We start from the raw sequence: 14,784 nt of genomic DNA, 5'->3' as shown, positions 1-14,784 counted from the left end.
TTTTCTTTTCATAACTTAACTATGCCGGAAAACAGCTTGCTGATCAGATTTTTTTCCAAAACCAAGAATAACCCACCATAAGTTCTAATAGTTCAACTTTAGGCTTCTGGAACAAGAAAACTATTATCATCCTACAACTTCAGGCATAATGTAGAACATAATATACCCCTAACAGCATGCCTACTGCTTGGTTTTACATTAACAGATTTACCAGATTTGAATTAACAGATTAACAGCACTGTTTTTAAATTAACAGGCTCAATTCCTACACTGACACAGCTAGCATTTGTATCTTCTCTCAATAAAGTCATTAACCAAAAAATCCTCCTGACTTCAGCAAAGCAATTATGAGACCTATAATTGTGACTTTCTTTTCCCCATAGGCACAGAGATCTTATTTACCAACCATAAAATGAACAATGATTTCAAAAGAAACAGTTGCACAGGAACCTTAAAAAATCTTGTCATCAAATTATCTGTGCAAGAATAGCTTACACAGCTCTTTGCTAACACTAACCAAATACTTTAAAGAAAAAAACCCATGGCATTCTGGATTTTGTCTTCCAAGAAAAGTATCAATTTCTAAACTAAACAATGAAACAGAATAAATTTAAAGACAAAAAAGAAATTAACATTATATCAAAGAAATTAACATGATATCAGTAAAACATTCACTTTTTGTACAAATGCAAATTTATTGGAATTGAGAATTTGGTCAACACGCCTTTCATTTTCATAATTAAGTAGTCCACAGGAGGGTCACAAATAAATATTAGCATAACTTAGTCACAAATCCAAAACAAGAGTTTTTGAGCCATTCAGAAGAGCTAGTGTTACCACTCAGCCTTTCATTGAAAGTTCATTTAAATAAAACTTAAGTATACAAATAATGGATCGATTTTAGTTAAGTCCAAGTCTTACTTAGGTAACTTATCTTCCACTAATTAACTGCATTCTAAAAGCACTAAAATATAAAAATAAGGTTTTCCTCCTTCTTAATATGTTCAGTTCTTTTTTTAGGGTTTGGGTTTTTTGTTGTTTGTTTTTTGAAGTAGGTTTTTCATCTTTAACCTACCATGTATTGCCCAGACTAACCTCCTAGAAGCAATAGCTGCAAAAGGTTCCAGGACCTCTCAGTAAAACTGCAAAGGCAGGAACCTTGTAGAGCAGAGACTTTTAGGATCCAGTGGAAGTACACTAAGAAAATGACAGAGGTTTAGAATATTAATATCAGGCCTGAAAGTCTGCTTTGGAGAATTTAGAAGTAAATAAATAAAAAAAATCATATTGTAAGGAAAGCCAGTATACACTGTATATAGCAGAACTGAGAAACAGTTTAAGAAGAAGAACAGTTATCTCAATATCAAGCAGTCTGAACAATTTTTACAGAGGCAGAAGAGAATGAGAAGGCACATTGTGAGGTAGGGAGAAGCAGCAGGAAGGAGAGGGAGAATGGTTTTCCCTACATATACTCATGAAGTCTGCAGGTGGGGGGAAAAGTAAACTTACTTCAATTTGGATAATCACAGACAAAAACCTTTTGTACAATACCCATAAATGCTTTCGTAATACAAAGTCACCTGGATCCAAATTTACATCATATATAGGTATGTGCACATGCACGCACACCAGTAAAACATGGACTGGGGCCATTCTCCAGTCCTAAGGCCAGATGCCACTATACAGCACTTAGCCTTGAATCTCCTCTGGTCTCCATGTGATGCATTCGTGGCCTGAAGACAAACATTTAGGTCGGGAGGGAGGTTGTTCACATTTGTTTCAGTTCAAACTGCCATACAAGAAAGTTATCAGAGTGGCATTTTCATAGCAGAAAATTAGGAGTACATGGTACATTCCTTCAGTACAAAATATGGGCACACAGCGATACCGAGAGGCATTACCCCTCCYGGGCTACTGTGACAATGGAGGAACCAAACCTGGTACAGTCGTGGCTCTACCACTTTCTAGGAGTGGCTGCTGGAGCTTGCCATTTCCGAGACAGCATCCAAGCATCATCTTTGCACTAGCTGAAGAGGCCAAAACCATACCATAACAGGTAGTGCAGTGCACAGTCCAACACTCAAGCTTGCTTCCTGGTCCTGCTGTTACTTTTTATTTAGCGTGGACATGGTCACCATGGCTTTTGCATACAGTAAGCTAAAGCTGAATTTCTTCTACTGCTGCCAGCTACTCTCTTGCAGYAGAACTACCACCTTGAATTTCCAAACTCCCAGATGTTTACAATTTCTATCACATTGTTGCATCAATCAGCAGGAACCAGCTGAAAGGAACCATGAAAGGGGCTATAAAACTGTTAGGCACTAAACCGTGAAACTAAATTTCAATTTTGGTTTCGAAACCCATTTTAATGGCATTCTAATACTCCCTCTGATCTCATACTCCAAGTTACAAATGCAGGTTTCCAAAATAGATAAGAGTGCAATGAACAATAAGGCTGAAAATTGTACTTAAAAACTGCACAGTTATGCAGAAAAAAAAGGAAGCATTGTGATCCTTTTCACTTAAACTCAATTCATTAAATCATATCATTAAAATAAGCTTGAGGAAAAAAAAATGATTGAATACTTGCTGCTCATTTTAGCTTTTATGCTGACTAGAAAAATAAGCATTATTCAACTAACAATAATTTTGTTTCAAGTTATTTGCTTAAAATTTATTCTTATCATTCATACAGGATTCATTTTAATGTTTTATTTGTATCAAGTGATGCATACAAGTAACATAAATAGAACTACTCTATTTGTTACATTTTTTTCCTCCATTGAAAAAAGAGACGCTTCCCAGCTTTATCCAATGTTAAGTTACTTCATACCATGATTCCGCAACATAAGTCTGCTAGTCAAATCTAGATTTTCACCTCCCACCTGGGCAGCAACTAGGAATAATAGAGAGTATTCAAATACATAATAGAGAGTATTCACATACAAGAGAGATTCCTCTGCTGCATGGCACAGCAATCATTTCAGCAGATCAGGCCACGGAGTTAAACCAGCTTGTATGAATCAGGAAGAAACTATGGAGTTCTCTTGCTCCAACTTAGGAATGTTAAATACAGACATGTCTACCTGCCTCTCACTATAAGGGAAGTCAATCACTGCTAGATTCCTTTTTACAACACGAAGTTTATGTAATTTGTTTTGAGAAAGATCCAAGTATACCTCCCTGGTACAAAAAGATTTACACTATATTGAAAAATGTTCGGAAATTTGACGGAAATTCCTTAAAATTGCAGCTTGGATACTGCACTTGAAAGACTAATCTTATTATAGACAAATTCCAATTTGAATTTTACAATGCTACAGAATCAATGGTTCCCAAGTTGGGAAGAATGCTCCTTGTTAGGCGAGATAAAGAGCACAGTAAATCCTTCAACCATTCTCCCTTCTTTGGGAACACGAGGGGTTACAGGGTGAAACTCTTGAATTTTCGCAAAATATCCAGCACATGGTGGGAACTTCCAGAAAGAAATTAACAATGAAACCACCACATACTTTTCATCAGTACTACTACAGAACACATCTCAGGCTAAATTCAGAGTTCGCACAGTAGAAAAAAAACTAATATAATTTTTTCAAAGAAGGTGAGTTCCAAAAAATCTAAATACATTTGATTTAAATCAAAAGAGAAGGGGTAGGGGATAACCACCCAAACATATTCACAAATATACACAGAAAAGAGACTGCAACAGGAAAGTAATATTCATGTTGTTTTGAATTTGAACTACAGCTTTTTGTTTTTTAAGCTATTCTGTAGTTAAGTATTTGTTTAGTAATATATTCCTCTGTAGACTTTCTAAAGTATTCACTTTCAAAAGTATTTTTCTTTTTGCTGTGCAGGAGCATTTAACCACACTCATAATTGACTTTAGAATATTAATGTAAGTTACAAGGTATGTAGCCTGTTTCTGAAGAGAAATTGATATGGACAAKTTTTAAAACAAACGCTGATCAAAGCAACCACTGGAAAATAAACTAAGCAATCCCACCAACTAAAGCTCTCTCACATTTGTAATAGTTTAAATATTTCAGGATTTTCTGCAAAGCCTGAAAATAGGAGCCTAATATGGCATATTTCAAGAGACAGTAAAATTATATTCAGTAACAGAGTATAAAGAAGCAGTGTGTTCTAACAGACAATACCACGAATTCAGGCCACCCTGGCTTTGCACAGCCTTTCACTATAAAGCAATTTCTTTTTTTCTTTTTTTTTCTTTTTTCAATATAAAAAACATCTTTCCTGACAGCCGCATGTACTTCAGGAATCTGTTCAAGCAAGAATTTGCTCTTTTATTAAACATTTATGCAGGAATTAACACAGTGGGACCCTAATTTGGTTCTGATCTCTAGACTACTGGAATATTAAAACATATGCGTACAGTAGTAAAAGAATTCTTTCTTGTTTTTAAGACTGAATGAACAAAAGAAACTAATTCTGTTATGGACGGATTCAGATACTAAGTTAAAATAATGCCCTACATATGTATTTATATGACAGTATTCTGAATTCAAGACAGCATTCATACATTCCATTCTTATAAAACAAAAAAAGGAATAGCAGAAACCCCTAGTACTTAAAATGAAGTTTGTCATAAATCCTGTTCCTTTCAGATATCTTCCTTCTACTAGTTTTGGAAGGTTACAAAGTTACATTCRCAGAGTTAACTCACATATCTGTGAGACACCTAAAATTATTTATGATCAAGTAACAGCAAAACACATTAAAATCAGAATGCAAAGAACAGAAAACAGTCTTAAAGGGGATATTGCCGAATGTAGAAAGTTTTAGTTTTCTGTCCTGGAAATAAAACCGTGCTTAGTTAGAATTCAAATACTGAAAAGAGCTGAATATCCTGATATAAGCATTAGTATGACATACATACATAGTTATTAAAAAGCTAAATAGGAGCGTTCTTTAAAAGGAAAAAAATATGAACAAGTTTATTCAGAACTTAAACTTACTTGTGCATATTTTCAATTCCTATTATGATCATGATATAGTAGGAAATTCCACTTTGTATAACAAAATGTAAGGCATACCTAAGGAGGAAAAAAATAGCAAATTATTCAAGGTATTAACAATAAGCTACATATACTTACTACTTTAATGTGAAATTAAAGAAATTCATAAAATTTTTTGCCCCATCAATTCTTCCCCCAAAAAGTTGTGTTCTGCTTGAGTTTTCTGTAGCCTATTTTCTGTGGACAGCTTCCTCCCTTAGCATGGTATTGAGAGCAATAACTGAGAACTGAAGAAACGCTGGTAATCCTTGCAACACAAAGAATAGGTCGTATAGCATTTACATATAAAATAATGCAAAGTGAAAGCAGCATTTATGTTTTGTGGTTCACCTTCCATACTCATTTTTTTACCTATCTGCAACAGTATTGTTGGCCATATCTGAGACAGCTATCTTATTTATCCAGAATATCAATATATGGGAAGATTTCCCAGCCAATATAACTCTGCCTAGGCAGTCTCCTTGCCCACAGTATTCAGTAACTAGTAAAGAGATGATGTTTTGTTGATGATGGTCTCAAACAAACAAACAAACAACAAAAAAAAAAAACACCACGCCACACACACCTAACAAACACCACACAGAAAGAAACTGTAGAGTTATTTCATAAAGGTGCTCTAACCTCCAACTTAGACTTAGTATTTAGCACAACTGACTTGTTCTCCTTATTCATTTTCCTCAGCATACTACCATAAGTTTTCAGCTGGGATTTTTTTTTTTTTTTTGAGGGGGGGGGGCGCACCTAGAAATTATATTTCATTAAGCAAGTAGAGCACTGGCGGCAAACCATTATCAGTGAGGGGGAAATGTGTTTTGTCTTTAGTAAGCTGATTTTCTTTCACTTTGGTACTCTACTCTAAATGCTCACATGTGCTCAAGTGACACACTGATCTAGTTTGGGAATTTTTCCACATACAAACACAGCCTAAAAAGCAGCTACTATTCTATTTTACTCATATTATTCTCTTTCAGCTTATCACCCACAGTCTTCTAATTTCTCTCCTCATTCATTCATACCGAAATGTCACCAAAGCTATTCAGCAAGAATTGAAGTTCCATCCAAAAAAATTCCTAAGAAGTCTACAAACAATGAATTGAGAGAAAAATAATTCATCTAGATTTTAACTAACCTTGAAAATCCTGACTTTTTATGGAAGACTAGATCTCCTCTGCACATGCTCCTATGAATCACTGCTAGCTAATCTCATTTGAGATATGACTAGTTAAAATTCAAATGTACATTTATCATATGAAAATGTCAATAAAAAAATCACTTTTTCTTTTCATATCAGCCACACATTTTTTAAATGAACATGAACACAATTTATTTTTAATTTTTAGAAATTGTGCCCAAATCTTTTGTTATAAAGAACAAGTTTAATGGTGGAATGGGCAAGCCAATCCCTGAAATTATTACTCTTTCAGTATATCACCTGTAAATAATAGCACTATGATGGATCTCAGATTCAAAAATTAATAGAAAAGATGCATCTAAAGACAATATGAAAAAAATTAGCTATAAACAAGGTGTATTCTAGGCCTTTTATGCTATTTGCTATTATCCCAAGGGAGTTATCCCCTTTCTTCCTATACCAGATCACCATCCCGAGCATTACAAAGATGACTGAAGACTAATGGACCTGAACTTGGAAAAGACAACATGACCAATATAGTCTTAAAAGGCAGCAGATTTCAAATTATTTCTCTTGTTTAAATTTTGCATGGGATTTTCTGCAAGTCTATATTTACTATAAACTCTGCATAAGACAACAGTGACTGTTTCCCTCTCTCATACACATATATGTGAAAACATAACTGAAGAGTTGCTGAAGGGAGGGGTACCAGAAATTTGTAACTTAATATGCTTAATTATTTTCTTGGGGGGTGGGGGAAAACAACCCCCCCCCCMAAAAAAAACATTTGTACTTTGCATACTTAAGCAATATGGAAAATAGTTGGCACATTTGCGTATTGCCAATGAGAGGCTTCCACAAATCTGTATTTGTCTGTTGGGGGTCATTTCTTTCTCAAGTCTCCCATCTATAGATTTCAGATGTGAAAAACTGGTAACACTTTTTTTTTTTTAATTACAAGCTACAGTTGATAAATTCTTTTTCCAAAGAAACACATATAAAATGTGTTTCTAAAGCTAACATAGCTCTCTCAAAAACAAAACCCACCACCCACACAGCAGCACATGACACCATATCCCCCATCTCATTTTGTGCCAGGACTGGAAATCTTTGACATCAGATTATTCTCTCAAAACAGAATACCAGGGCCAAATGTTTAAGTAGTGCATGGGAATTATGCAAGTATACATACATGTAAGTAAACCGCACATACATGTAAGTAAACTGCACATACATGTAAGTAAACTGCACATACAAGTCCCAAGAATAAAACTTACTGATTTTTCTTTTCCTAAATTTAAAAGTAGTATCTACAAACTAAAGTCCAGAAGCCTCTGTGACATGCCAATATAGAACCCAAATCTGTGGTTTGGAAATCCAAGAGCTGTATACACTGTGTGTGTTCACAGACATGGGCACACATGCACTGTGTGCATCTTCCCACCTGCACAACAGATTGAGGGAAAGGATTAATTCCCCCTAGTTCAGTGCTACTTTGCAAAAGTCAGTACGACTTGTATTCACCTACACTTGAAGTTAGACAAACACTTTGAATTAAGAGCCAATTTGGGTTTATAGCAGGGTAAACATCTTAAACCAACTTGGTAAGATGAGAGCCACTTAAGCTAGTTTTGTACAGCAGTTGCAGGGATGGGGAGCTGCAAGGGAGGAGCATAAAAAAAGAAATCAAACTACATGCATTTCTTTTATTAGCCTTACTCTAATTCTGACTTGCTACACTTTGAACAGATCAAGGTGTGAAAGCAGCAACTGCAGAAAATGTATTTATGTTTTTTAAAGAGAAAACCACCTTCCCTCCAAAATATAAAAGAAAAAAAGTTTCCAAATCTGCACTATGCTAGAAAGTTTAAACCATTTTCCATCTGTTATACTTCTGTACATTTGTCTGCAGCAGCCAGAAAACACAGAATTATGTAGTAAATTTCCTTGTAACAAAACTTTGTTTCTCTCCAAACAGAAAATGAAAGTCTACAAATCCCTGAAAAGTGAAACTAAGCACAACTTACCATCCAAAACAAAAAAGTGCAAGATAAAGGCCCAAGAGGGTTGCAACAACATGTCTTATAAATGGGCTGGTTTTGCTTGAATGAAGGTATGTTCGAAACCAGATAGCTGCAAGCAAGGCAAACAGCTGGCACACTACAAAGTTGACCTGCACAGAAAGAAAAGCAAAAAGTCATCTCATACAGTCCCATATTAAAGATTCACTAACAGAAATATCCATGCATTTTCAGCATTCCTGGCTCTGCCACAGCTCTCGTTTATCACAGCATGTCAATTTGAAGGAACTTCTCCCGAGCGCCACTTCCCCCCAACGGAACAGAACACATTGCTGCCATGAGCACCGAAAAAAAAGAAAAGAAGATTCACCATAGAATCCCATAGGGAMAGTCTGGGCATGAATCAGGGAAAAAAAGTTACCATTTTTACATATTTTTCTGTGAATTTTACATATCATTTATCAATCATGGAATCATTCATACTCTCCAAGTAACAAGAAGGTCTGGATTTTTGTTTTGTTTTGTTTTCTAATGAGCCTCACTGGGAAAAACACATCAGCTACACAAATTACCGGCAGCTCACTTCAGTGGCCTATGCTGAATCAGAACTCACTGAAGTACACTTCAGCGGTACGCAATCAGATAAACAGCATGGTTGCACACTGGGTTTTCCTCCTGTGCATTCAAATAGGATGGTTTCACAAATTCTCCCTCCCTTCAGGCCATTTATTCTAGAATACAGCAAATCTCTTGTGTATTAAAGACATTAGGGYGCTGAAAGAAAAAGTGGAATTAAAAAACCAAACCAATGAGGAAAAAAAAAAATCATTCTGACTGTGGTCTGAAAAATTTAAGATACTTAAGATAATTTAAGGGCATGATAAAGAAATAACTTCCTCAGATATAACAACTGCTACCAGAATTGTCTTAAGCCACAAAAAGCTGGGTGAATTTAAGATTCCTTTATTTAGAAAAGGACATTTCCCTTCCATAGAAAACTGCCTAACAGTTTCCCTTGTCTGACAAGTGTCCCAAGTCATCCCAAGCAACAGTTCGAAGACTGCTACTTTTGGATCATAAGCTCTTTGAAACAAGAAACTTCCACATACTGTATGCTTGAACAGTCCTTAGCACAATGGGGTTTTAGCCTGTTTTATGCCACTTAGCACTGCTGAAATATATGCTTAATCTTAATACACTTAAGATATCACAGGGTTCAATGACATCAGTATTTTTATGCTCATGACAACAGGCCTAATACGCATGCTTGCAGCACCACAATGAACACCTCTAGTACCTTGATTTGGTTAGTCCATTCCCTTTCTTCACGATTTTCCAGCCAAGCTTCAAGCAATAACAGATACGGGTGTGAGTGTGCCAACACTGACACATTTAAAGTAGAAATTAAATAACACTAGCTACCTACACAACTTTTTTTTTTTTTTTTTAAGGTCTATTCCATAGATGCCATCTGCAAATCCAAGGATAATTCCTGTTTTTCTGAACTACTCTAAAACTTYCTCTAATACCAAGTTATACAAGCATTAAGTGCTAGCCAGGAAAGACACTCAGAGTACAGGGCTCCTCTGCTTAACAGGAGGAGGTTCTCTAAACTAAACCATCACATACACTTTGCTATCCATTTTCTTACTCCCACATTTACAGCATGCTTTTAAACAGTATCTGAGAAATCCTAAATGAATAAGGAGATATGCTTTCAGGCTGTAACTTGACCTGCTTTATCTCCTGAGATAAAGAGACGATGTAAATGAAACAGGATGAGATTTATAACTCAGGATGAGTCTGCAGGTTTAGAAATGCGGAAAAGTCTCATACAAAACAGTTTAATATCAGTTCAGGTTAACAGTTCAAGTTTAATGAATCAYGGAGAGAAACAAACTGACAATGTTTTTAAAAAGAGAGCAAGAAGGAAAAAATAAAGCAAAGTAATTAATTATGAATTGAGTGTCTATATTTGTTTTGAACATTTATTATATAAATTATGCTATGTATACTACAGAGTAGTCCTCTGTTTCTGACCCAAAGAACTCACACCCTAGACAGAATAGGAGAGTGGGAAGGGATGCATGCGCATACTGAAAAAGCATTTTCCAAGCTGACAAGTTACTTCCAGGAAAATAGACATAAAACTAAAAGAAAGCACACACACATGAGCAAAGAGAAGAAAAAAATAGTGACAGATACACAGTGAGGCAGAGGTGAAGAGACAAAGGGAAGAAACAGGCATGGATATCCATCTGTAGACATTAGCACTGTGAACAAGTTAGCATTGATGAGTTTACTGAATATACAGAAATCACTGCTTTGGTTGCTTTTGGAGATGATCTGCCAATTGGAGTCTCATGATGTTCCCCTTTTTCAAATTATCCCTCAAAGCAATGTACCAAGACCCGGGGAAGAAGAGAGATCATCACCTGGCTCTTAGCACTACCATGGTAAAGGAGGGCAGAGCTTGGCATCTCTGACCCGTCTTAGCTTCTCTACAGGAAAGGACACAAATGAAACAAACCTTGAATTTCATAACTCAGAATGAGCCTTTAGGTTCAGGAAAGTGGAAAAGTCTCATATAAAACATGCAAAGAGAATCTGAACAAAAGGTGTCCCCTCTTCAGTCCCTACCTGCAGACTCCTTTCACCAGCCCTTGTTTCAGCTATTATCCAAACGACTGAATCTAAGACCCTAAAAACAGTATCCCATTAAACTGAAACAAACACCTTCCCCTACAGAGATATGTTTAGAACAGCAATAAAATGCAGGATATCATACCTTTAGACCAACACTACAAGCAACACTTCCAAGGATGTCAATCCCTAATGTTGGTGTTTCAGACATACCTAAATGACTCAAATAATAATCTTGTTCTGAAAGCCTTCCTTACAAGTGACTCAAATTACCAGCAGGCATTTTTAAACTTCTTCTCAGAAATGTTCTTCTCAGAAATGCACAAACAGATGTATACTTAGACAAATAAAAGACATTAATGCAATGCTCACACACTACCTAGTGTTCCTTCCCCGTTCCTACCAATCCAATCACACAGTTGCCTCAGAGTGCAATGAAATGTAGATTACAAAGCACTGGTGTTTTTTACAGACTTGTAATTATATCAAATCTACCCAAAACATTAAATAAGTATTTGAAAAACTGAACTATGCAGAAGTTAGGATTTCAAAACTATGCAACTTCAATTTGGCCTTTTATATGTCTATTTTTGATAATACTCTTTCTCCTGTGTTACTCTCTTTTCCCCCAGCAGGATTTCTGCTTCATTCAGCAAATGGACAATTGCCCAGTTTTTGCCCTCATCCTATGACCCATTAAATACTTACCATCTGCATCACATACTGAACACAAAAACCTTAAGTTTCCCTGTAGACATGTTTGTGCATATTTGACCACAGCCATCAGAAGACTACATAAAATAAATGCAATCTTCGCAACAGCTTTGTGAGATCAAGTGTTCCTATCCCTCTTCTAGAGGTGGGAAACTGACATTCAATGATGAAAGCCCAAAGTGTAAAAATAAATTCCCACTGATTTTGTTTGCTCAGTTTCAGACATTCAGTACCTAGCTTTTCATTCCGCAGTTTTAACAGAAGTTTAATTGATGTGCTTTGAGAATATAAACTTCAGCTGCTGTTCAGAATATTCAGCATTTCTATAAATCAGGCCCAAAGTATCTCAAAAGGAAAGCAGAAACTGAAAGTCATCATTACTGAATATTTTCATTACATTATTCTCTAGATCTTAAAACTCTGTGGCAGAAACAGAGATGAAAATCAGTTTACTAGTGATTTGTATTCTGAATAGAGGGAGGGAAACCATCTGGAAAAGTCTTGGGCTGTACTACAGTCATATAAGGTAAWCATCTGATGGCGCTTCTGACTTTTAAGCATTTGCTGTCACAAGCTAAATATTCATTTAGTATACACTTTGAATATCAGAACTCTTACATTTTAAAAAGCAACAAAAACCACAATACTATACCACGTGAAGCCATGCTTACCTGTTTGTAATGATCTGTGGATGCTTCAGTCCAAAGAATAGGTTTCTACTATAGATATCAGAAGTATGTGCTTATTTCCACAAGGAAATAAGATTAATCCTTCACCTATACTATGTGAGGTAGAAAGAAAAACAGACTCTGGGCTCCCAAAGTCCATCCCATTCACTTCAAATTCCAGCAAATATGCATCCACATAGCATTTTAGTTCAGATCAGGAGAGGGCTTCTGAAGCAAGACTCCCAATCGTTCTCTCTTAAGATGCTTTGGTTTGCATGGTACAATGATATGTGAGCACACAACTGTTGTTTTTGGTGTTTTTTTTTTCAAATCAAACTAAACAAGATGTGTTCCAAAGGCAAATGGACATTCACCTAGGCAAAAGCAGAACTTCCTGAGATTATTACACCATAGACATTGGGTACTCTGTGCCAAGCACTTCAATATACAGAACTGCTTCTATTGTACTGCACTGCTTGCTGAGGTAAACAAAGCCAAAATTTAACATTTAGCCTTTTCTTAATTATATCTCCCATCTTCACCTCATGTTGACCTAGAGCAAGAGCACTGAACTGAGACACACAAACAACTAAAGATTACAACGTGTCTTGAAACGAAACAAAAAAATATCCAGCTTGTTAGAAGACATAGGGAGCAACTGTTCAGATAGCAAGTGAGCAGCTATGAGGACAGCACTGGAAGCTTTCATGATGATAATACCAGGAAAAAGAACGTCATAACCAAGCAGTTATTTTGTTGGCAAATGTTATATGCAGTAGCCTGAACATCTGGGAGTGGTATACTTGTATAACTTTTGAAAACTTATATCAAACTGTAAAAACATTTTGAATTTGGGCAAACTAAAATTTCAAAACATCTCAAGACTTAGTCAGATATGGGTGGAACATACACAAAGACAATGCAGTCATGAAAGTAACATGATTTGTTCTTCAAACCAAACTCTAACTTGTCTCCATGAAGTCTTCAGGGCTGCTCATTGGAACAGCTTTTGTTTTATAAAACATAAGAACACTGAATCACTTAAACCTGAAACTTCCTGGAGGAAAAATTCTGATATAGATGCATGGAATGGAAAGTTTAACCCTGCACAGTTCAGAGAGAGTTTTGGCAAAGAGACAGTTTTGGCAAAACATTTGATTTCAACAGCTAAAAACCTCAAACCTTCCTACACAGGCAACGCTTTTACTAAACCATTAGAAAACTTAAAAAAAAAAAAAAAAAGCCTAGAAAAAATATTATTTCTCCTATGAAATCAATTTTTAATATTCTGCTATGCAATTTTATCTAATTGATATTTTAGGTCCAACTTCCTTTTCATATCAGCTGTATTTTAATATAAAAAGCCAAGCGTTGCATACAATACCTCCAGAATCCTACTATTTTACAGTACTGAATGAGGCAAATGCCTTCTGAAGAACAGGAGAAAAAGAAGCCAGGGAATTTTACTGGTATAGGCAACTTTTAACCAGATGGCACAAATTAATCATGCTGGCCTAAACAGCATACATTCCACTGAGAAGCAACAATATCATTGTATAAAGGTTTCCTTATTAGCTGTAGCAAGGCATCGAGAAGTACAACATGCATGTTAAAAGCTTGCAAAAGAACCAATGGTTTGGTGGTTGGAGCACCAAATTCAGGAAATTTGCATTTAACTTTCTCTTCTGCCAATGACCTACTCAAACTTTCTGAAAGTTACTTTCTCCTCATGCTTCTGTACTTTCTTATTTTTAATGAATCTTCTCTGATCAGAAAAAAAAAAAAATCATTCAAACTTGTAAACTGCAATGAATACCTGTGGCATCAAGAACAAGCTTTTGACTAATTAAAAGCTTATCTTGCCTTTTTGTTGTCTTTTTTTCCCTTTTTTAATTGTTCTTTTAAAAGAGAAGGCAGTTTTAGTTCTCATTGATGATGCTTGGAAAAAGATTATCCAAACATAAGTAGATGCACCGATGGCTACTTGATCATGCAGAGAGCCTAAAACTAACCTTAGAACTGTTGTTCTAAGATGCAAGACACTTCATATGCAGAGACACCAATTCTGTACCTAGAGATTTGGGCATTTTTCCCCATTTTTCCCCACAGTGGAACATTATTTCCATGGAATTCAACATTTCTGAGTTGCAAGATGCCAACGTTATCTGCCATCTCCCTGTCAGTAGCCGTTTTTTGGCTCCCCACTTTCTCATGGAGAGGAAGTGCACTGAGTTATTGTACTTACTTCCTGCACTGTCCTATGGGGTAGTGAGCAAGGCGCATTCTTTTTTTCCTCCCGTATTACAGCCTTACTGTTCACCAGTTACAGTGGGAAAAGACGATCAAAGCATGGTAAACATCAATTACCAAAATACTTCAAAAAAAAGTTTTTTGTGAGAGCTAGCAGTTTAAGCCAGCCTAATAGACGTTTTCTTAAAAAAAGGTGAAGCACTGATCAGTTTGGAGACTAAGCTTTAATAAGACTCTCAGAATTCTTCAAGCAGAGACTTTGATTTTTGTAATTCTATAGAGCTATTTTGTTAGGAGTAATCTTGTAAACACAACAC

The 14,784-nt window shown here is 35.9% G+C and overlaps 1 protein-coding gene across 1 annotated transcript in view; it reads right to left on the bottom strand.

The window, feature by feature from the left end:
• The window catches only part of LOC112976502 (membrane-bound O-acyltransferase domain-containing protein 2-like), a gene marked incomplete at its 3' end in the record, with an annotated part of 40,546 nt that extends 29,500 nt beyond the window's left edge, over window positions 1-11,046 (bottom strand). Inside the window, exons 1-3 of the mRNA XM_026087830.1 lie at window positions 10,981-11,046; window positions 8,199-8,344; window positions 4,980-5,057 (exon numbers count right to left, since the gene is read on the bottom strand). Of these exons, the coding sequence (XP_025943615.1) occupies window positions 4,980-5,057; window positions 8,199-8,344; window positions 10,981-11,046 (290 nt within the window). The remainder of the gene's footprint in view (window positions 1-4,979; window positions 5,058-8,198; window positions 8,345-10,980) is intronic.
• Window positions 11,047-14,784: the final 3,738 nt, after the last annotated feature.

Source organism: Apteryx rowi, unplaced genomic scaffold (genome assembly GCF_003343035.1).
Source record: "Apteryx rowi isolate R43461 unplaced genomic scaffold, aptRow1 scaffold_738, whole genome shotgun sequence".
Taxonomy (NCBI): domain Eukaryota; kingdom Metazoa; phylum Chordata; class Aves; order Apterygiformes; family Apterygidae; genus Apteryx; species Apteryx rowi.
The sequence above is the reverse complement of the archived record's forward strand: the minus strand, read 5'-3'. Positions and strand labels throughout refer to the sequence as shown.